This window comes from Dasypus novemcinctus, chromosome 9 (assembly GCF_030445035.2).
Source record: "Dasypus novemcinctus isolate mDasNov1 chromosome 9, mDasNov1.1.hap2, whole genome shotgun sequence".
Classification (NCBI taxonomy): domain Eukaryota; kingdom Metazoa; phylum Chordata; class Mammalia; order Cingulata; family Dasypodidae; genus Dasypus; species Dasypus novemcinctus.
The window spans coordinates 23,921,781-23,946,772 of record NC_080681.1 but is presented as its reverse complement, the minus strand read 5'-3'; the positions used below and the strand labels follow the sequence as shown (position 1 = coordinate 23,946,772).

General features: G+C 36.0%; 1 protein-coding gene across 2 annotated transcripts in view; it reads right to left on the bottom strand.

Annotated features, from left to right (window-relative positions):
* Positions 1-24,992, bottom strand: part of DPH5 (diphthamide biosynthesis 5) — a 38,998-nt gene that overhangs the window by 13,706 nt on the left and 300 nt on the right. Inside the window, exons 2-4 of one of the 2 annotated variants that reach the window (XM_058303112.2) lie at positions 24,737-24,879; positions 16,900-17,024; positions 9,454-9,562 (exon numbers count right to left, since the gene is read on the bottom strand). In XM_058303112.2, the coding sequence (XP_058159095.1) occupies positions 9,454-9,562; positions 16,900-17,024; positions 24,737-24,871 (369 nt within the window). In that variant the 5' untranslated portion in view covers positions 24,872-24,879. The remainder of the gene's footprint in view (positions 1-9,453; positions 9,563-16,899; positions 17,025-24,736; positions 24,880-24,992) is intronic. The other variant, XM_071217220.1, reaches the window with a different exon arrangement.

The following is a 24,992-nucleotide window of genomic DNA, read 5'->3' as shown; positions in this document are numbered from 1 at the left end:
TATCTCTACACTAATACACCCAGTAAGGTTTTTATATGTCTTTAAGAGTATCAGTATCAGTCATTAATTAACTGGTCATTAATTAGTATTAGTTTACTCATTAACAATAATAGCCTTTCTTCCAAAGTTTACTAGAATATGAAAACACAATCCTGCCTTATTATAAAATCAAGCATGTTTACATTGGCATTCGCATTTGGAATTTAAAAATTTACTCTCTGGAGCACTGACCACTCTTATTCAGTTTACTGTGCCCAAATCATCAACTACAATCTCTAAAAAATGAATGGCACATGTGAGAAAGTTCAGAGGGTGGTATAATAGTTCATAGGTTAGTGAGAGTTTTAAAAACTTATCTGTAGAGGTGATGGAGTGAAGCAAAGGGAATCAAGAGAAATAATGCATATTGAATGGTGACTATGGACAAGAGAGTAGACCAAGAATTTTTATATGTAAATGTGCTGTCCTCATTGGCAACAGGTCCCAAAACTGACCTAACATAACATCAGAACTAGCTGGAAGGCTTTTCTTTTTTAAGTTAATAAAATTCTTCAGGTCCCATTCCTAGTCCAATGAAGAATAGGGAGAGGGACTAGGAATCTTTATTTTTCAAAGACCTCCCTCAAAGAACAGTGGAAAACACCTAAATTTGAGGGCCACTGCTCTACAAAGTTTTTAATAAAAAGATTTGGGGGGGTTCTTATGCTTCCTGAGCACATTTTTAAGGGACACATTTTATTTTTTATTTTCTTACGAGGTACTGGAGATTGAACCCAGAACATCTTAAAAGGGAAGCAGGTAGTCACCACTGAGCTACAATGGCTCCGCCCCTTTTTGGGGGGGACACACACATTTTAAATGTAATCATTTAACTTTTCAATGTCTAATTGTCCTTCAATCTCCAAAATGTATCTGTTTTAAACCATTTCTTTAATATAGAGAGAAAAGAACCAAGGAAAGATGTTCAAAATTACAGACAAAGCCCTAGATTATGAAGAGAGAGTTGGGATGAACTTTGAATTCTACCAACATCTCTCTACTACTAGTCCTGTGACACTGCCAAGTTTCTTAATAGATAAATTGGGTATAATAAAAGCACTCTTATAGAATTGTTAGGAAGATTACATGAATTAACTCATGTAAATTGCTTAGAACAGTATATGGTACATACTGAACACTATATCAACGTTGCTTTCACTGTTCTGTAAGAAGTATATTCATCCAACAAATATTTATCATCCACTAGACGCTAGGCACTATGCCAGGCGCAGGGATGAAGTGACAAGCAAACAGAGCTTTGCCCTCAGTATTGCTGATACCTCACTGTGCAGGCAAAGGACATGAAGGCATGGCCCTGGTTCTTCCTAGTTGGTTGATCACAGACATGTCATGTAACTTTCCGAACACTCAGAGAATGCAAAATGAGAATAATAAATATAAACCTAATAATCCAAGTTTTAAGGATTAACTGATACAAAGCATGAAAAGTGAGTAATAGTGTCCTGCACATAGTAAAGACTCAATAAATGTTAGACTTAATGATATAATAACAATGATGTGCATAACGATAATATGAAGATGCTCTAAAATGGTGTGTCCTGCTACTATTCAAATACTTTCCTTACTGGAGTGAGCTCAAAAACACTACCAAATATTTGAAACTACACTTATGATTTAATTCTGACAAGTTCTGTTTACATTCTAAAAAGAATTTTTGGCATGTCAAATTTTGAAATATTATTTCATTAACAAACATGAAGGGAAAACTAATAAAGTTAAAGAAAATTCTTTATGCCATTACATATAAATACTTTAAATGGGTCTTAAATATTTTAAGAGTAAAGGAAATACTTTGGAATGTATGCTCCCCAATGTAACAGAGTTAGAATCATTTATAACTTCTCTACACATGGCTCTTCTGCCCTTTTATTTGAACCTATACGTAACACTATACTCATTAAATACATGCTCCAAAGACTTAAATCTTTAGTCTGTTTATATGCCAGTTGAACCCTGAATCTCATCAGAGTTCCAATGCCTATTCTCCAGTTCACTGGATTCACCCATCCCAAAAAACATAGTATCTACAACTGCATACAAGACAGTTCCATCCATCAGCCCCATGGGATCTAAGTCCCGTCTCAATCAGAAACAGAGTAGGCATCACTATGCAAAAATCCTCAAGACTGAGGAATGAACAAACATAAGGGGGAATGCAACTATGGACTAAAGTCGACTTCTTATTCTAGCCATGGAAGAACTTGAATCACTGATATAAGGTAGAGGGGAGAGAGAGGGAAAAAGAGATATAATGTAGGGACATTTTGGGGACTTTGAGATTGTGCTGCATACACTGTAATGACGGATTCAGGCCATTATACATTTTGTCAAAACCTATAAAATTGTTCAGGGCAAAGTGTAAACTATAATGTAAACCACAGTCCATGGTGAGTAGCAATGCTTCAGTATGTGTTTACCAATTGTAACAAATGTACCACACTAAGGAGAGACTTTGTTAATGTGAGAAAGTGTGGTAGGGGGAAGGGTGTAGTATATAGGAATCCCTTATATTTTTGATGTGATTCATGTAATCTAAAGCTTCTTTAAAAATTAAAAAAAAAAGTTAAAATGAAAGCGTAATGGGAATATAGTCACAGAAGTAAATAACTAAGGTCTAAATTCTCCATTCAAAAGAAAGAGCAAATTTAAGAGAAAATTGAGATGCTAGTCACACATAATCACTGAAGGAACCATTCTGTGTAAAAGCCCTTTTGAATTGTCTAATTCAGGGGATTAAAGAAAATCTCAAAGAAGCACTGCTTTCTCCAACCCTGATTTATAAACTGTAACCATTCCCGTGGGTGTGGTGCATACTTCTTCAATGAATCCCGGAACATTATGCATACAGTTTCCCCATTTAGATGTCAGTACCTCAAAGAACAGAAGCACTAGTCTTTTGTGTTTCACAATCCAAGGACCTACCAGTACACTACAAAAAGAAACTGGAGCAAACAGTTCTCAGTAATGAGAACTGAGGTTGCGGAAACCTAAGTATTGAACTGACTTATAATCTTAGCCTTTGTGCTGTGATTATTTTTCCCCAAAACATTACTGATGCAATCTAAATTTACAGATTACGAAACCAGCTGTTTTCTTAAAAACAGTAGGTAAATACAGACACCCACCCCCGCCTTTTTAACCTGAAGTAACTTATAGAAAAAGCAGTTTACCTAACTTGATCTTGGATCATGTTTTATCTCTTGAAGATAAAAATTCAACTCAAAATGATCCATTCCTTAAGAATAGTTAGTGTGAGAAGATGCAGAGGAAAGAGAAGCATTAAGTGGTCTTTAATAACTAATTATTGTGAAATACAGACTCTAAGTATTATGAAAAGTTCAGTACCTACCTCTCCCACTTAAGAAGGCACCAAAAAAAAAAAAAAGGCTTCAGAAGAGATAGTTTATGAGCTGGACCTTAAAGGAGGAATAAGATGTAGACTGGTACACTGAACATGGGAGAAGAATGAGATTGTCTGAACAAAGCAGCAAAGGTGGGAAGTGTTGGGCAATGTTTAGAATGGCATTAAGCAATTCTCTAAAACTAACTAACTACATATGACATTCTTCTAACATCCATCTCTAATTCCTGACTTCTCATCAAGAGGCAATTTCTGTCAATTCCAGCTCTGTAATTTAATAGAAATTTATCATTTCTTTTCCCACCACCTTAGTTCAAGCCCTCAGTTAACAGTCAGGCCTGAATGACCTAAACAGTCTCCTAAATCATCTTTCTGCCAGTAATATTTCCTCCCTCAAATTAATTTTCAAATTCATATTAACCTTCTGAAAGAACACCCGTCAACCTGCCACATAAACATCAGCCTTCACTTTAAAAAATATGACTGGAAGTGGAGGAATTTCAAAAGGATACAGGTGCCCACCTTAAAGAGCTCCTAATAGCTCCTGATGGTCAAAGCCTGAATAATTTCGCAAAAAAATAAATGACAGTATTGAATTATAACTCAATTAAATCCATAAGTCCACACTGATATAAATAAACAGATGAATAAATAAATAAATGGGAAGAAGGGACATTTCCTTACAGAAGAATTTCAAATCATTTATGTAGATACCTCCTTCCCTAGGTAGTGGAGTTGAGCTCCACACCTTGAGTGCCAACTGGATTTGGAGACTTTTTAAAGAATAGAGTATGGAAAAGGAAAAATATTAACTGTACAGTGGAGAAATCGGATAACTACCACCTTAACCAAGTTAAAAAGACATGTTGACATGATATATCCCATGATACAATGTGATGAGAGGGTACGTTAAGTTTGTGATTAGTAATCTTCCTCAAAACCCAACATTCCATTCCAATCAAAAGAAAACATCACACATACCCAAATTGAAGGTCATTTTACCCAACACCTAAACAGAACTCAAAATTGTTAGGGTCATGAAAACAAGGAAAGACTGAGAAACTGTCACAGACCAGGAGACAGGATGACTAAATGCAACATGGTATCCTCGAATCCTGGATTAGATTCTGGAACAGAAAAAAGGACATTAGTGGAAAAATTGGTGAAATTCTAATACGCCTATAGTTTTAACAGTATCTTACCAATGTTAATTTCTTACTTTTGACAAATGAAGCACAGTTATATAAGATGTTAACTTTAGGGGAAGGTGGTACAGGAACTTTATGTATTGTCTTTGCAACTTCTCCATAAATCAATAAATCTCAATAAATCAAAAATTATTTCCAAAATAAAGATCCGATGGCTCATTATTCCTATCCAATGCAGTCCAAATTCCTTGGCCACGGCCCTGTGAAAACGAATTACAGTTTCCCAGTGTTCACTTCAGGAACTGAACAAGTTGTTCCTTCATATAGGCACTATATTCCCCTCCTCCCCCAAGTTGTTGCTCATCATTCTTGCATCTAGAATGCTGTGGCCTCCATCACTGTCTACTCAAATTCTGTCTCTCATTCAAGACTGAGTTCAAATGTCATCTTTTTCTTGAATTCTCTCTCCTGTATCTTCTCAGAGAAAAGTAATCTCTAGTACAACCACACATCTTACCTGTTCCAATCCAACCCCATTAATCTTGAACTCTATTTTACCTTGTCCCTTCTGCTCAAGAACCTACAGCCACGCTGATGTTGCTAGATCCAGATTAAAATTTACATTCATCATTTGGCTCCACCTTAATTACAGAATTGTACTCATATTAATTTTCTATCACAGCAGCCTTTGTTATTCTCCGTGAATGAATGAATAAATTTAAAGGGCTATGACCCCCCCAGCCCAAAACAAATGGACGACAAATGTCCTAATTTCCCCCAATCAATTGCCTGAGATAATTCCTTAAGTTTACAAATTTTAAGAAGTCTTTCATGACTAAATTCATGAATGCTTCCCCCACTCTGGAATTTCTAAAACACCATACTTCATACATTTTTGCATTTAAATGTATATTGTCTACACCAATATGTGCTATGAACTGCAGTTTACCCTATAATATATTACCATTACATAACTTTCAATTAATAGCATGTTCCTTGAAGAGACATATTTCTTATTTGACTCTATCCTTCACAATATCTAGCATTTCCTGAACATGATAAAATTCAATAAATAGTTGTTGGAAATGAATTTTTTAAAACAGATTTGCTTTGCCAAGGTTGCTTTTAAAGATGCATTTTGTCTCATTACGTGGAATATCAATTTTTTTGAGGTAAGAGGCCTCAAAAGTATTAGTAGACTTTAGTGCTTTAGTTATTTTGTATTACAATAAAAATATTTTCTGTGGTTTTCAAGTTAAAAAACAATCTGCTATGCACATGGAAAATTATAAACTTAACTTGCTAAGGACTCTAGTAAGCCTCATGCATCCTACATAGGTATATATCCTAAATCAAATGAGTTAAATATGCGAGGTGAAAGAAAGCTTGAGCCAGCAGAATAGCCAAAAACTGTACCATAAAACCACATAATCAAGAGTTACTAGTTTTCTCTTTCTATACCAATACCAATCTTGTGGCAACTTTTTTTTTTAATCCCATTTTGCTTAACATTGATTTTTACTGATACTAAGAAAGGTTATGCACACGGCCATACACTAGGCCCTACATTCACTTTAAAATTTAAGTGTGCCATGCACATAATGTATTTTGGAATACTTTTCATTTTGGAAAACTACAGAAAAGGAATCAATAATTACCTATTTCTTCTGGGACATGGATAACTTGGGTTGTACAAGAAGCAGACTCTCAAAAAGACAGCATCATTACTTAAGACAGAACCTAGAAGGCTCCTCCAGGGAATCGGATGTGGCTCAACTGATAGAGCATCTGCCTACCATATGGGAGGTCCAGGGTTCAAACCCAGGGCCTCATGACCCATGTGGTGAGCTAGCCCATGCACAGTGCTGATGCGCGCAAGAAGTGCCGTGCCCACAAAGGGGTGTCCCCTGCATAGGGGTGCCCCATGTGCAAGGAGTGCATCCTGCAAGGAGAGTCACCCCGTGTTAAAAAAGCACAGCCTGCCCAGGAGTGGCATCCCACACATGGAGAGATGATGCAGCAAGATGACGCAACAAAGAGAAACACAAATTCCCAGTGCCACTGACAAGAATGCAAGTGGACACAGAAGAACACACAGCGAATGGACACAGAGAACAGACAACAGGGGGGCAGGGAGGTGAAATTAAAAAAAAAAATAGAAGGCTCCTGTTTTCACTAGTTAATAAACCAAGTTAATAGTTAATAAAACCAAGACGGAGGAAAAGTACTTTATGGCTGCATAGAAGAATCTCATTCAAAACTGTGAGAAAGCTAAATACTTTGAAAAATGAATTAAAACATTTATGAAAATATATGACAATGTGGATATGCTTTTAAGAATTTATACAGAAACTACATTGTCAATTCTTATTGTAAATTCTCTTTCAAATACTTTCATCGATTTTATACATGAGAACAATTACATCTTTCCTATCTTTCAGAATAAAAGATCAGAAGGAAGACAGGGTAATCTTAGGATAATTCCTTAAGTTTTACATCTTAAGTTCTAGCCAGTCTGGATAATAAGATTTACATAGGATGAAGTTTTATTTACTTGTTTTTTGTTTTTAACTTTTATGCTTTAAAAAAAAAAAAGCAATGAACTTTAAATGAAAACAGTTTTAATTTAGAGCAAAATGTTTTGGAGAAAGGGCTAGTTAACTTTCCAGAAATAAAATTAAGGTCAATATGAAATTTATTTTTCCTTTGGCTTAAGGTTTACACATTTTTGTCTATCACATGATAATTTATTCCCCTCTTCATCTCCTTTCTCACGGCAATCATCTAATCTTAAAAGGTAGTGTGGCAGTTTGAGATTATTTTATGAATCCCCAAAAGAGAAAGATTATATGTGTAAACAAACCTGTTCCTCTGAGTGTGATACCTTTGATTGCATTAATTCAGTCAAAGGGCCTTTGATTAAATTATTTGATAAAACTGCTTTAGGGCTTTTGGTTCAACGGCTTCAGTGGGTGCTGACTCAGGTTGAGTCCCTGCCCCTTTGCTGGGTGTGATATAAATGGACACTCACTCAAGCAGGGAAGAGCGAGCTCTGTCATTTGTGATCCTGCCATGTGACAAAAAGAAGAAGGCTCAAACAGCTGAGGCCCTGGGGAGAGATGAGTCATTCACCTGATAGCTTATAGCTAAAATTGGGAAGAGAGCAGAACAGTCAAGACTGATACAGGAAGCGCTAAGACACAAGCCCCAAGCCAGCTTGCAGCTGATATCTGGAAAAAAGTGGAGCAGCTGAAATCTGAAAGAAAGCGCAGCTGAGCCACAGAGAGAAAGCCCAGAAGGTAGAGAGAGACCAGACAGAGACTGCCTGCCTGCCATCTTGCTTCAACACGTGGCAGTTGACTTTTGTGAGAACGTGCCTGTTATAGTGCCTTGAACAGGACTTTTCAAAGCTTTATTTATTTATTTACCATAAATAAATTCCCAAAATTAAAGCCAACAGATTTCTGGTACTTTGCATTGGCAGCCCTTTGGCAGACACGTAGCAGCATCTAGAGGAAAGACTGTTAGACTAAGAATCAAGAAACTTGTTTTTTAACCCCAACTTTGCCATTAACTAGTTCGATGATCTTGGGAATACCCCTTGGCCTCATTTTCTCCATCTATAAAACTAAGGGCCAACAGATCTCTAACATTCTTTGTAGCACTAACATTTTATGGGTTCTATGAATAACACTCACCTTACTCCAACCCAGAGATGTAGGAAAGAGTTGTAAAATGTAAAAAAGTTTGAACTGGCAAGGTTTTTTTAAAGTATGCGTTTTATCAGAAGGCATAAATATAGCAGAATTCTATGCCACTTCAAAGGTAAGAACAAAGAGCAAATGGTAAATATTGAAAGAGGAATCATTTTTATTTTTTCTCTGGTTCTTCACAATCAAAGGAAATATTTCTGAGATGATTGGCCAGGATGAGCCAATTAAACTGAGCCACTCCTCCTAGTAAAATAGAAAATATAGACCCTTCTAAAGCTACAGACAGAGCATTATGCCAATGCCAATGTAAATTTCCTCACTATAAATATCTATTTTAAATTATGTATTTCAGAAAAAAATACTGGTGAATACCCTCTTTGATAGGATGCACATTTTTTCCTATTATATCCACAATAAGGATGTGTGTTTACAATCAATGATATCTCAAAACCACTATGGGCCAGTCAGCAGTCATAGCTGCCACATATTATGCATGTATAAACATCAGAACACAAACATTAAACTTGGAAAATGAATGTCAGCAGTCTGGAAAGAAATCTTGGAAACAGTTGTGGAACAGTCTATTAACCCCTCAGAAACAAGACTGTTGCCTTACACATCAATAATGGCAAAGCTGGCCATATATCACTGGCTTTTAGTCTTTTAAGGATTCCTTTAAGAAATGCTACATCACAATGCTCTTCATGGTTCAGAGACAATACCACATGGACAATCACTGGCCTCAAGCATGTCAAATAAATCATTGGGAAGAATATAAAAAGGTTTTAGGAATATTTAACCAATTAAATTAACTTTCATTTTCCTTTTTATGTAGGCACAAGTTAGACATAAAATTAAAATATTTCAGTAGGGGAGCAGATGTGGCTTAATCAGTAGAGTGCCTGCTTCCCACATGGGAGGTCCAGGGTTCGGTTCCCAGTGCTACACACACACACACACACACACACACACACACACACACACACACAACTTTTGGTAAATCTAAATGGTCTAATGAGGAAAAAATACTAAATACAGTAAAACAGTGTGAAAAGCATCAAACAATAGTATGTTTTACATTTGATGAAATACAATAAGAAATACTTGCAATTTGGAGAAAAATAAAACATTTTTATTTAATCCATTAAAAAATCTATCCTTATAGCAGTACCTGTAAACCGCAGCAGCCTACAGCATTCATTATGGAAGCATTGTGAATGACTCGATAAGGTATTCCCAGCTTCGTTGCTCTCAGAACAAGATCGCTGTGTGTTGTAGCCCTATAGGGTGAAAAAATTGGGTTCAAATAATGAACACTATGGCTTTTTACAACAGTAATGTTATAATATTTCATAAGTTCAAGTCAATCAACAGGCCAAAAGCCCTGCTTTTCCTTAAATTCTGCTATGCACCTGCACAAGGCTTTTTTGTTAGAAAAGTGTAAGCCTACACATGCCCTTTACAATATTGAATTGAACCATGACAGCTTACTGAAAAAGAGATGTTTCACTTGATCTTTTATCTTGCTAATTCCCAAAAATGATATCTTTGGATTATAAATCCAGCAACTTAACTTTTGAACAGCAATTCCCAAACTTTTTGGTCTCAGGATCCCTTTAAACTCTTAAAATTACCCCCAAAAGCTTTTGTTTATGTAGGTTAACCAATCAATATTTATTGGATTCAAAATTAAAATTGACAAATTAAAACAAATTAATTCATTTTAAAAGATCTATTACATAGTAACAATAACATTTTTCATGAAAAACAACTATATTTTCCAAAGCAAAGCAACGAGAAAAACTGAGAGAGAGAAAAGTGGCAATGTTTTAAATTTTTGCAAATCTCTTTAATGACTGGTTTAAAAGAGGTCTGAATTCTCATATCCATTTTTATATTTAACCCATTGCAGTATCACACTCACACTGCCTTTGGAAAACTCCACAAAATACTCATTCGTGAAGGATGGAAAGATAAATAACATCATCTTTTATTATAAAAAGTTTTAAATTTCTGTACCCAGTGAAGGTCTCAGGGATCCGCAGTGAGGTCCCTGAACCAACTTTGGGAACTACCGCTCTACAGTTCTAAATTATGGCACAACTAGAACTACTCCTTTCTTTCTGCTTATATTAAAGGTTTTTCTCCTGAAATACTAGGCAGAATACACAGAACATTTTCATAACCTGCCTTTCATCTTTATATCTGAGTTCTGATATAATCCTAGTAGAATTTTACATTTGTCTAGCATTACTTTCTTATATTGCTTTTAGTCCGGTTACAGTGTAGAATTAATATGCATGTATATACATATATATGTGTAAGTGTTTATGTATTAGGCCTGTTGTCTTTCTTTTTTTCTTTTTTCAGATAAATCTAAAGACTATAATCAGGGAGACTGTGGTAGAGAGAGAATATATATATAAATATGGATACTGTAAAATACAACCCACATCAATTTTAAACTGCATTATTATAAGGCCTTTTTCCCTCTTGAAGAAAATACCAAGCCCTCCTGGGGAAAGCAACATTAGCATGTTTCAGAAACTACATACAAACAAGGGGAACCTGTCAACTGGTCAATGCATACCAAGCAGGAAGATCAAGGGCTTTCACCCCATGAGGCAGTTAAACGCAGATTAACAAAAGCCCACCAGGGAAGCCCATTTTTAATCACATACATAAAATAAAAACTAGTATTTGAAGAACAATCATTAATATGATTTAGAATAAGCTTTTAAAAGTGACATGAATGCCAGTTGTAAAGAATGTTTTTAACATCACCCTCAAAAGAATCTTGCTACTCAACATTAAGAATAAAGAAAACCAAATTAGTCATTTGGTGTGTTATTCAAATTGATGAGCGGAAAGGAAAACTGGTTTAAAATTATAAATCTATTGCAACTTCATTTAAATGACCAGATGTGGTTGGTGTACTATAAGATTTAATGACCTGGCAAAGTGATTTGATTTTATGAAACTGCCATAAATGTGATTAAGTAATCTGCAATTGCCAAGTTTACATTGTTTCATGAAAAAGAAAGAGTTTGAAACAAGGGCTTAAGTCTTTGTATTAATATTAAGCATTCCTTCCGGTCTACAGCTCATGTAAATGCTGTGCTCATGGTAACTGCAAAAATATGTATATGGTAACTGCAAAAATATGTATATAAGCAATATGATTTTGATTAGAGGCATATGTCCAGAAAGTCATAACTTTGTCATAATAATGTGCCTGAAACTGCTTTAAAGGTAATTTCAAAACAAAATGTTTTTTTTAAAGATTTATTTATTTCTCTCCCCCTCACCCCACCCCAGTTGTCTGTTCTCTGTGTCCATTTGCTGTGTGTTCTTCTGTGTCCACTTCTATTCTTGTCAGCAGCACTGGGAATCTGTCTCTTTTTGTTGCGTCATCTTGCTGCGTCAGCTGTCCATGTGTGTGTGGCGCCACTCTTGGTCAGGCTGAACTTCCTTTTGTGCTGGGCGGCTCTCTTACAGGGTACACTCTGTGCGTGGGGCTCCCCTACACGGGGAACACCCCTGTGTAGCACGCACTCCTTGTGCGCATCAGCACTGTGTACGGGCCAGCTCCACATGGGTCAAGGAGGCCTTGGGTTTGAACCATGGACCTCCCATGTGGTAAGCGGATGCTCTATCCACTGAGCCAAGTCCGCTTCCCAAAAAACAAAAATGTTTTGATCAATGGAATCAATAAAATAAAGGTAACAAACTTGAATGTACAGGACATGGAATGCATATTTCAGATCTCATTTTATAATAATATTTGTTTGTGAATACAACTACCACTAACCCAGTAGGGCTGGTGATATGGAAATTCACTAATGTTTGGAATGGTATTGTGAAACGATTTTCTCATGAACTATGGGAAGCACTGTCAATTGGTATAATCCTTTTGAAAAGTAATCTGACAATATACTTTATGCGCTAGAGCATAAAAGTATCTACAACTTCTGATTTTTTTTATCCCATAAACCTTACCATAAGGAAACAATCCAAAATGTGGGGATGGGGTAATGGGAGGACAGGAAAGGATCATAAACTTTAAGCTGTTCTTGGCAGCTTTATTTATAGTGAAGGAAAAAATGAAGCTAATGATAATAATGGCTGACATTTACTAAACAGTTACTAGGTGAAAAACACTGTTCAAATACAACATATACAGAAGCAACTGAATGACCTACATTAGGACACAAAAGATGGTTAAATGAATATGCCAGTTATATATGCCATGAAGGAAAAGGCACACATGTAAGGATAAAAAGTTATTTTCATTTATTATAAAACATATATATATATTGAATTACCAATTCAAGTACATAACATACTAAAATACAGAAAGGATAACATAATGGAACCATCGTTAGAAAGAGTTTAAGGAAGACCCTGTTCAACCCTCCTTACGGGAGTATAGAATGTTGAAGACTCATCACACACATGATGGAGTCAGATATATTCTTTTTTTTTAGTCATTTGCATTCTTTATATGATTAACTCCCACATTCATTTCAATGAATGAAAGGGCAAAGATAAAATCTATTATTAACTTACTGAACTATGACTTTTTATTACTTTAAGGACTTGGGATTGAGAATCCTAAGTTTTTAAATTTTGAGCATCCTATTTTTCCCTTCTTTTAAGTTTTTTAATTCAAATAAGTAGAAAGGGTCTTAAAATTTAATAAGGGGGAGTGGATGTGACTCAAGAAGATGAGTGCCCGCCTCCCACACGGGAGGTCCCAGGTTCAGTTTCCAGTGCCTCCTAAAGAAAACAATGCACAAAAACAATGAGCACATAACAAGCAGAAATAATAAGCAGACAACAAACAAAAAACAACGAGCAATGAGCAAAACAAAGAGCAGACAATGAGCAAGCAGACAATGAGAGAACAGACAATGAGCGAGCAGACAAGGCAACCAACTCAGGGGAGCTGAAATGACTCAGTGGTTGAGCTCCGGCCTCCTGCATACAAGGGGAAAAAAATTAAACATGGGATATTTTTTGGTATATATAAGAATTTCAGTAACTTCTTACATTCCATAGTCCCTGCTTGAATTACCCATCTAGTTACTCAAACTAATTCTTCAAGGCCCCATTAAAAATTAAACATTCCTCACCAACCTGTCTTCAACTACTACATCCCAAAAGTAATACAGTGAGTAAATAAAAAATGACTACAGTACAGTAAATAGTAAGTATTACTTAAATCTGAACTGGAACACAGGGTTCTACATGATTAGTCACTGGCAATATGCAAATTATACTGCCAGAGGCATTCAATAAAGAAAGCACTTACTCCTTAATAAAATAAGGGAGGATTCACAGAAGAGGTGGCATCTGAGCTTGGCCCTAAAGAATAATCTATTATATTACTAACAGAAACTGGAAAGAACAATCTGCCTGAAAAAGAAAGAATGAGCAAGACATGGAGGAGGAAATGGCAAAACACTTATGAAATGACTTGCACAATTTGACTCTAACATAGCAGTCACAAAGAGGAGCAGCCAGAGGAAAAAGTAGATAGACGGTGTTATCATCAACTCTATTCATTTCCATTTTTATACCTTATTAAAAATTCTACACACATTAAGCATCAGCTTCCATTCTCAACCATTTTCCTTTTGGAGTAATGAAAACATTCTAAAATTGATTGAAGTGATGACGACACAACTCTGTGATGACAATGAGAGCCACTGAGGATGTGTTTTAAATAGATTGTACTAGGCATGGGACTGTATAATCCAGGGAATCCTGTGGTGGATGATGGACTGTGGTTAACAGAACAAATATGAGAACATTCACTCCTGAACTATAACAAATATATAATACTAATACAGGATATTAATAATAGGGTGATGTATTAGTCTGCCAAAGGGATGCTGATGCCAAATACCAGAAAACTGTTGGCTTTTATGAAGGGTATTTATTTCAGGTAAAAACCTTACAGTTCTAAGGCCATAAAAAGTCTGACTTAAGGCACCATAAGCCCCTGCCATGTGCTGAAGCAAGATGGCGGGTAATCTTTGGCTGGTCTATCCTTCCCTTTTGTGCTTCCTCTTCCTCCTGAACTCCATGGGTCCAGCCTCTTGAGGCTTCATGCTCAAATGATCCTATAGACCTCTCTCTCCTGGCATTGGGCTTATTTCTTTCTGGACCTTTAGTATCAGTCTCAACAGTTTTTCTCTTTCATGGTCAGCTGCAAACTATCATACGAAAGGCTCATTTTTCCCAGGGGCCCCAGCCTTCTCTTTTCTGCCACATGGCAGGATAAAAAATGACAGAATTCTCTCTTCCTGTGTGTCTGAGTGAGTGTCCCTTTATAGCAAGACCCAGCAAGGGGGTGGGACTCATAACCTGAGTCACACCCACTGACACAGCCAAATCAAAAGCTAGGAAATCTAATCAACAACACCTCAGCTGAATTTAATGCAACAGAAGGCTATCACACCCAGAGGAATAGATTAGTTTACAAACATAATCCTTCTCTTTTTTGAGATTCATAAAATAATCTTAAACTGCCACAGGTGGGTTGGGGAAATAGTATACCAAATATAAGATATGGACTACAGATAGTAATAATATTTTGACTATGCTCTTTCATCATTTGTAACAAATGTTCCACAACAATGCAAGGTGTTGGTGGGAGGGAGATATATACGAGTCCTGTATATCATGCATGCTTGTCTTGAAGTCACAACTTTTACCATACACTTATTGTTTATATATGTTCACATATGAATGATATATTTCAATAAAATGTTCTAAAATGGATAAAAGAAAAAAGTAGATAGACTGTTAAAAAGACTTAAGGCCATGAAAAGTCACTGAAGATTTCTGAGCAGGGGAGTAACAGTATCAAAGCACTTCTGGGGAAGCGGATTTGGCTCAACGGTTAGAGCACCCGCCTATCCTGGGTTCAAACCCAGGGTCTCCTGACCTGTGCGGTGAGCTGGCCCACGCACAGTGCTGATGCATGCAAGGAGTGCCATGCCACGCAGGGGTATCCCCCGCGTAGTGGAGCCCCAAGAGCAAGAAGTGCACCCCATAAGGAGAGTCGCCCAGCATGAAAAAAGTGCAGCCCACCCAGGTGTGGCGCCGCACATATGGAGAGCTGACGCAGCAAGATGATGCAACAAAAAGAGACACAGATTCCTGGTGCCGCTGACAAGAATGCAAGCAGATACAGAAGAACACATAGTGAATGGACACAGAGAGCAGACAACAGGAGGGAAGGGGAGAGAAATAAATAAATCTTAAAAAAAAAGTGAATTAGAAAAATAAAATATAAAAGAAAACAGTACAAAATATAAGCCCTCTTTTTTTATCAGATTCAACAGACTTAAAATTATTCTTTAAAACTGCTAGAAGTTTCCAAATGTGTATTTTCAATTTCTGTATATCATTACAGAATGGAAATAGCTTGTGGGCTGACACCAGTCTGCAAACCACTTTGAGGAACACTGGTTTACTGGACCCTGTTACTGACTGGATACCATGACAGTCAAGCATGACTCTGAGATATCTCTCCAGGTTACTGTAAAAATTATGGTACTAACAAGTCAAGAAGTTTAATAGGGGAAAGTGTCCCTGTAGAAAACATGAGTTTTAGGCAGAACGAGTCAGTTTGATTAAAAAAGAACAAAACTACCACACTCCTGTAACATTTTCTATATAGGATTTTTCATTACCCTTATTTTATTTTACTATCTTATGGTTTAGAAAAGAAAAATAGGCACTGCTAATTTGGAGGAAGCCTGACTTTCACAAAGACTAAAACAGCCTATTTAAAGATCTTAAATGTGTGATTATCCAGTATCACTTTCAACCAAGTATAATAATGATACACAATCCCTGGCACCTTGTATCTATATAAATTACTTTCTTTTTGACAGGCACATGTAACTCTATTCTTCTGAAAAACTTCCTTCGTGGTGGGCTCAGAATGATTTAGTTGTCCTTATGTCCCTTAAATCTGTGACATAAATCTTGGGTCACCAGCTGGCAACAAAGAACTCTTCCGTTTGGTTTGACATTAAAGATTGATGATGCTTGACTGGACAAGTAGAAGCCCATCTTTGTGGTAATGGGGAAGACCAGAGCTCCCAATGGAGACAAGATATTGAAATCAGAGGCTTAATAAACAGATAAATTCAAGACAAGTGAAGTGACAGCAGTATGCCAAATACTAGATGATTTTTTTTGTTAAGTCTCAGACAAAGGAAACTGAAGATGCTTACAATTATCTGCAGCAAACGAAAGGTTACCAAATGACTTCTGATAATAACTTATTTAACAATGATATGCTAGTTAAGTCCTTTAATGCCCTAAACCTTCTAAAAGAATAGGAAAACCAGACACAAACCTTAGAGTTGATTCTTCATAACTAATATAGTTATATATATGACGATATCTTCACCAAATAGTTTTCTTTATTAATCTCAAAGATAATGAAAGTTTAAACTATAAAAGTTTAAATAGATCCTATATAAACAGAGTCCTTTATAAGCCACATGGCAGATAAAAGAAGGTTTAAATGTAATAGAATAACTCTTCTTGATTAATAAAAAGAGTAAAACTCAAAATATCTGCTTTGGCTTACCCAAAGGGATCACCAACCACAAGGAACGCAACATCACTGGTGTCAGCATCCTTTAAGATATTATCTGCTTCTTGTTCCACTTCTTCTCTATCAGCAAGAATCAATTTTCTTCCATAAAACTCTTCCTAAAGATTTAAGTCCAATATCAAAATAAGAGATAAGTGACCATTTCAACACACATGCACACCCCAAACAAGCTTTGTCTGGAGCTGGTGCAAATCTTGGCAATCATCCAAACACAGATCATTGACTACAACTCATCAATGAGTTAACACTCTATATCATCTTGCAATTAAATTCTGTCTTTTGGGCTATCTTAATATCCCAAGAGGAGGCAGATGTCTTAACATCTGAGGTTTTTTGCATTTTAAATCTACCTCTAAATTTGGTTCTAATAGACCACACGCAACATTGCAGTACGAAGAGGGATATGTATGTATGAGCCATATTTTAAAAGCATAATCACACAGAATATATAAAGCAATTTTAAACACACTTGGAAATGTGGGCTTTATTAAATTTTCTATGGTAAAATCAGTGGGACCCTGGCTAAAATGAAAGGCAGCCTCATTGAGAAATAATAGCAAATTAAGATTTAGTCATTTAGGGAACTGGCAAGCATCCCTATGTAATTCCAGGAAAAACATTTAAAAACTGTATTCCTAGTTCCTGATAAAAAGGAAGAGGGGAAGAAGAATTCTAGATGTACACCAAGTCTCCATACAAACTATTTTGTCAATTAATCCCCTGAAGTTCAAATCTAGAGAACAAACCCCGTAGGCAGACCTTAACCGGAGTGGCAGCATGTAAGTATAGAGTGAGTGAGCTAATGAGTTAGTGGTCATGATTACAAATACAAGCTATTATGCAAGATCATGAATCGTATAACTGATTTCCTGTGGAGTAATCTGTAATTCAAATATGGTAAAAGTGAATGGAAAGATAAATTAGGCTATTTCTTACCTACAGAGAAATTTGTTTAATTCATTAAAAGTTCTAAGGATTGCTGTAGTGGAAGAATTATCTAGTACTCAATATTTGTCCAAAAAATAGTAAATTAACAAATGATTAAGCATTTGAAAATAAAGATAATTTCAACTCTAATAATTATTTCCTAATACTTAACTAGAATCTGTTTCTCAAATGTGAAAAGATCTCTTCCTTTTCATATCTTCTCAAGAGAAATGTTTTAAAAGTTGGTGATAAATTAAAAATATATATACATACAGTCAGTGATAACGATGCTTTTACAGATGAAAAATACAGAATAACAATTGTAAACATATTTGGAAATTTTGGTTTTATTAAATTTTCTATGGTAAAATCAATGGGTAAAATTACTTTACCATGAATTTTTTCTTAATTATTAATTTTATATGTTTTGCTTTGGCTTTATGAACCCAGAAAATATAACAAATATTGCAAAACATTTATATGTGGTACATCTAAAGAACACTTTGAATTTTCAGTATTTCCCAAAGACTAAAGTCATACCACTTACTTCATGCTAGCAGTAACCTTATCTCACATTTAATAATTTATGGAAAAAACCCACTCCCCTTAGGAATTCTATCATGCATCGCTCAATATTTAATATATCACTTTCTCTAACCTAAGAAACCTATCACCTGTCTAATTTAGACAACAGAATATTTAAAAAAAAAAACTTAAAGTTTAACACACAAAATATCCCAATATAATAGAATGTCTGATTCTCTTGAAAAAAATTGTTTATAAAAGTAAAAATTTGCACACTAATGTTCATAGCGGCATTATGCACAACTGCTGAAAGATGGAAACAACCCAAGTGTCTACCAACAGATGAACGGATAAACACAATGTGGTATATACATACTATGGAATATTATTCAGCTGTTAAGAAAGAATGAAGCACTGATACATGTACAACATGGCTGAATCTTGAGGATATTATGTTGAGTGAAATAAGTCAGACATCAAAGAACAAATATTGTAAGATCTCACTAATATGAACTAAGTATAAAAGGCAAACTCATAGAGGTAGAATCTAGAAGAAAGGTTACCAGGAGAAAGAACGGGGGCGATAATGAATGGGGAGCTAATACTTAAACTGTGCAGAATTTATAATTAGATTGATTGTATAGAAATGGATAGAGGTGATGGTAGTATATTATTGTGAGTATAATTAACAGTGTTAAATTATATACATGAACATGGCTGAAAGGGGAAATCTGGGGTCATGTATGGTACTAGAAAGAAAGCTAAAGGAAAATACATCATTATATAATATAGTGAATGCTGTTATGGACAAGGATTGTGGTCAATAACACAAATCTAAGAATGTTCTTTCAGGATCTTTAATTAAAGTAAGTCACTAATATAAGGTGTTAATAATAGAGTGGTATATAGAGAAAATATACCTAAAGCAATTTTTTGTATTGTCCGCCCCCTCCCCCACGCCACCTGCGTTATGTCCATTCGCTGTATGTTCTTCTGTGTCTGCTTGTCTTCTCTTCTCATCTTCTCTCTAGGAGGCACCGAGAACCAATCCTGGGACCTTCCAACGTGGGAGAGAGGCACTCAATCACTAGAGCCACCTCAGCTCCCCAGTTTTGTTGTGTCTCTCATTGTCTCGCCTCTGTGTCTCTTTTCATTGTGTCACCTTGTTGCACCAGCTTCCGGCACCATATAGACCAGCTTTGCTTTTCACCAGGAGGCTCTGGGAATCGAATCTGGGACCCTCCATATGGTAACAGGAGTCCAATCACTTGAGCCACATCCGCTACCCCATACATCAATTTTAACAAAGGTACCACCATCATAATGTTTAGTGTCAACAATGGGGGTAATTTATGGGAATGTTTTATTTTTTATTCTTAGGGAAAAGTTGCAAGTCACAGAAACAATGAAATTTCCATGTCAGTTATACTGTTTTATTCTAAGGTTTCTTTTAATATTTTTTAAAATTTTTAGACGGTCTGAAGGCATCTGAGACATGAATGGAACTGGGGACAAATATGGTACATTTTTAAAAAAAACTTTGTATAAAGAGGAGGAGATGGAAAGAGGAAAAAAAAAAAAACTACAGGGAAAAGAGACTTAAAGGAAGAGAAATTTCAGGACAATACCTGAATATGGTTTCAGGGTAAGGGGAGAAGGGTGTTAATACAGACTGAACATAAAGAAAAAAGAATAATTCATGGAAATAAGGTTTTAAAGGAAGTGGAGAGAGGGTAATTTTAAAAAACACATCTAGATGGAATTAGCTTTGAACAGTGTAGCAGTTTGCTATGGTTTATGAATTTCAAAAACAGATATTAGATTATGTTTATAAACTCGATCTGTCCTTCTGGGCATATCAGATTATACTGGATTCAGAGGTTTCACTTTTACTTGATTAAATAATGGTTAAGGCTTTGATTGAGCCACATCAGCAGGTTGGTGCAACCCTGCCCCCTTGGTGGTTGGGGACTCACAGAGAAAAGACATGGCAAAGGACAAAGTTGGGAGTTTTAATGCTGGAGCCAGGGTTAAGTAAGCACACAGAGGAGCAGAAAGAAGTCTCAATTAGACTTGGCAGAAATCCCCGGAAAAGAGACAAGTGGTTTGCCTGATGGTCTACAGCTGGCCTTATAGAAATAGCAGAGCAACTAAACCTGGAGAGAGGCAAGCTCCAGGAAGAGAGGAACCCAGGAAGCCTGAACCCTTGTGGACATTGGCAGCCATTTTGTTCCAACACATGGCAACACACTTTGGTGAGGGAGGTAACTTGCATTTCACGGCCTGGTAACTGTTAGCTTCTACCCCAAATAAATACCCTTTATAAAAACCAACCAATCTCTGGTTTTCACATCAGCACCCCTTTGGCTGACTAATACAAATAGGAAGAACATTTCATCTTACAAATGATTTTCTAACACTGGAGCAGACTCAGATTTAGAATAAGGGCAGATGGAAAATCAATAAAAGTTATAGCTGATGGTCTCATTTTTCTCCATGTGAAGCTCTTCTAGTGCCCTTTCCTCTGTCCCTCACATTTCAATCCACAGCAGTATGGTAGCAGAACATGGAAAACAAAGGGTGCTGATATACAGGTGATTTAGTTTAGGAAAAAAGGGAGAAACATGGAGAGAAAATGAGTTATTTCAATGAAGCCCAAGAACAAGTATAGCAAATGCCTTGCACTTTCCTCCTATGAGCTTTTGCTCATATTTATTTCTTCAGCATGAAATGTTCTTTCTCTTCCCCTTACTAAATCTTATCTACAATTAGAGTAACTGCTCCCTTTTCTTCCTCTTACCAAATCTTATCTAAACAATAATTATAATAATATATTTACATTGGGCTTACCCTGTACTCAGACATTGTTCTAAGAACTTTGCACATATGAATTCATTTAATCTTCACCACAATCTATGAAATAGGTACTATTTTTATCCCCATTTTACAGGTAAGAAACAGAAGCATAGAAGAATTAAGTGACTGCCCAAGGTCACAGAGCTAGTGGGATACATAACGTCAACATGTGCTGCAAATGGGGCAGGAAGAGGCAAAGATGAGTGAACACGTCTGCTTTCTGTAGGGTAGCTGTAACCCTGGAGTTGATCCCCTCTGGCCATGAGCAGCTTCCACCATTAGGGCTATACAAATATTATCATTTTTTATTTGGACCATGATATTAAAAAAAAAATTAAAATTGGGATGCATTATTTTAAAACATAACTCAGATTCAATCTATTTCATAGCATGGACCACCACAGCTTTAAGTGATCTCTCTCTCGTGCATTTCAATAATAATTACTAATTATTTAACATCTGTAATAGCTTCTACAACTTCGCTGGAGTGCTAGTTTGGATAAGACCATCTAGGTTCTTCCCAGAAATATGAATTCAGTTCCTTCCACTGATGTCATGAATTGTTACTTTAATCTTCTATCATTACTTAAGCTATTCAGGGTATAATACAAATGAATCATGAACCACTTGAAGACAAAGATCATTGCTTGTATTTCTCTATATCATGCACAGATGTGTTATAACAAATAGGCACGTAAGATCATCATTTGTTGATAGAATGTGACCAAAGAAATTAAAATCATATATACCAAATCCAAAATTCTTTCCTACACCCACTGACTTTTGAATAATAGAGAATATATATACACATACATATAATATTACCTGTTTGGCAATGTGAAAACAGTTTTCAATATAAGAGTAGATAAATTCCAGATTTCTTTAGTAGCACTTGTGCATTCTGTAAAATATTATCTTTTTGTGATTACTGAAAAGCACATACTTGCTGTAGAAAACAGATTTTTTCCAATCTTTTTTCCCACTGTCCAATAATTATCTATAGTTAACTGAGACCAGATAGATAGATATAGGTGTGTGAGCACATGCTGACATTTTAAAAATATCAATGTTTAAAAAAGAAGGAAAAATAAAAAGGGAGGAAAAAATGGAGAGAAAGGATCTGCTTGAAAAGAAAGTGGCTCTAAGATTTTACTGGGCAATATAAGGAATGAATTTATTTATTCCAGATAGATAGATATAGGTGTGTGAGCACATGCTGACATTTTAAAAATATCAATGTTTAAAAAAGAAGGAAAAATAAAAAGGGAGGAAAAAATGGAGAGAAAGGATCTGCTTGAAAAGAAAGTGGCTCTAAGATTTTACTGGGCAATATAAGGAATGAATTTATTTATTCCAGATAGATAGATATAGGTGTGTGAGCACATGCTGACATTTTAAAAATATCAATGTTTAAAAAAGAAGGAAAAATAAAAAGGGAGGAAAAAATGGAGAGAAAGGATCTGCTTGAAAAGAAAGTGGCTCTAAGATTTTACTGGGCAATATAAGGAATGAATTTATTTATTCATACCGTATTTAATTCCCAAATGACTCATGTAAGGAAGCTGTTGTATGGCAAGTTGCTCAGGGAAGAATACGAACTGAGATGTGGAGGAGGTCATGGTGGGCAGATCAATGAAATTTTGTGACAGGAAGAGATCTGGGATTGGCCACTTTACCTGAATCCTACCTTCTCTGCATGTGTTCTCAGACAGTTATTCTTCATGTATCTATTAACTATCCTATCTTAAGAACACAGAGACACAGTGGGGTGTAGAGGTCATGATGGCAAATCTGAACTCAGAAATGGTTAATATCCTAGATCTGTGACCCACTATCTGTATGACCTTGGGCAAGTTTCTTACCTCTTTGTGCCTGTAAATTGAGAATAGTAATTAGAGAGTAACCATCCTATAACAATTTTACATGTAAAGCATTTAAAGCAGTACATAGTAACTGTTCCATAAATGTGATTATTATTATGGAGGAACAGATATTCTAGCACTTTAAGTACATATCATTTACCTCAAGATGAGGTCGGACACAGCCCCAGATCTCAACTCTGAAAGTAATAACTCTACAGGTACATTTTTGCAACAACAACAACAACAACAACAAATTCTACTTTAAAAAATTATAAAAACCACAATAAACATTTGGCAAGCATTTTAAACTTACAAAGCACTTTCACATACAATAACTTAACAAAACCCTAAGCAACCTTCTAATGTGGTTATCTCCATCTGAAAAATGAAGAAACTGAGGTTCAAATAAGTTTAGAAATGTGTCCGTTAATGACCACCATTCTAACTGTGCCAGACACTACACTAAGAATCTGTAAGGAAGCCATTTTTGTTCCCATTTTACACATTAAGAAACTAAAGTTAAGGGATTTGTCCTAGGTCACATGTAGCAGACTTAAAACCAAGTGCAAACATTCCTCTTCGCAATACTCTGACCCCTTATTCTAAAAAACTGCTGAGTTATTTGTCTCTACTCTATTAGATGATTTTTAAGTTCATTCTAATTTTCCTTGATCACTGATTAGAGAGGATACTTCCATTAACTTGAGCTATTACAGTTCCTTCTTAAGTACAAAAATTGGAGTCCAAAGATCAAACAAAGCTGGTCATTAAATTTTTATTTCAATGCATGGCCAATTCAAGTAGAAGGCCTTAATTCTTTCACTAAGATTTTAAAGTAACTCTTTGGACCTTCAGAATGTTTCAAGTTTTGAATCTAGGAGGCCAAAAGACCTGAAATTCCCTAGGTCCCCTCTTTGGAAGATCCTCAGGTAGACAAGACACTTCTAATGTCCTTCCCTCTTTCCATAAAATGTTCATAAATCTTTTTGTTAAGGACATTCCATTCTACTTGGGTTTGATGAGTCTGAACTTGACCCTTCTTCCAAAATTTTCTCAGTCCTTAAGAAGAACCAGCTAAATGTATGACACTCTAATAAACTCTATGGTTACTTCATCCCTATACTAAATATATGCAAGTGCATGAGTGTAAGCCCTATTGGGAGATGTCAATTTAAAGGTAAGATATCTCTGGTCATGATACTGACAGAAAGGTGATTACCATTCTCTACGGAATTACTTCAAAGGAGTGAAGCTTTCAGCATGGCTTCTGAATATATAACCAACTCATTAAGGCTGTGTCAGCACCTCATTAGCACTCAACTCAGAGAGGATTTCTTGGCTGTCTCATAAAATAAGGAATTTGGATAACTATCCATCCCCAGAGTGAAAAATAATTTTCCTTCCCTATTTACTGGAGAAAGCCACAAATTAGACCCGAAAAATGGGACAAAGCACCTTTTCATTTTCCAAGTCATTTGGTTGGCTATCATGCACATTCTTGGACTCCTCAGATCCTTTAAGAGTAGGGAACGTATTTTAAAGGATTAAATAAGCAGACTTGAAAAAAATTTTCAGCTTACTGTAATGCAAATCACATATAAACTGCCTTCCCAGGAGGCTGGGGAACCGTCAGCACCTACCAGTGCTTCCTTCCCGACAGTAAGGACCGAGGTGTAAGCTTCCAGATACACTCGCCTGCAGCGCCTTACAACTTCCAGGCCCTTGACTGTGATGTCCTTGGCATCTCCCAGGCCCAAGCCGATCAGGAAAAGCATTTCAAACTCTGGGGGAAGGAGAATGCAGGACAAAGTAAACAAGAAAGTGTCAGCTACACTAAGGATGCCTAAAACCTAATAATTACACAAAGATAGAAAGAAACCAAACAGAGACACGGAG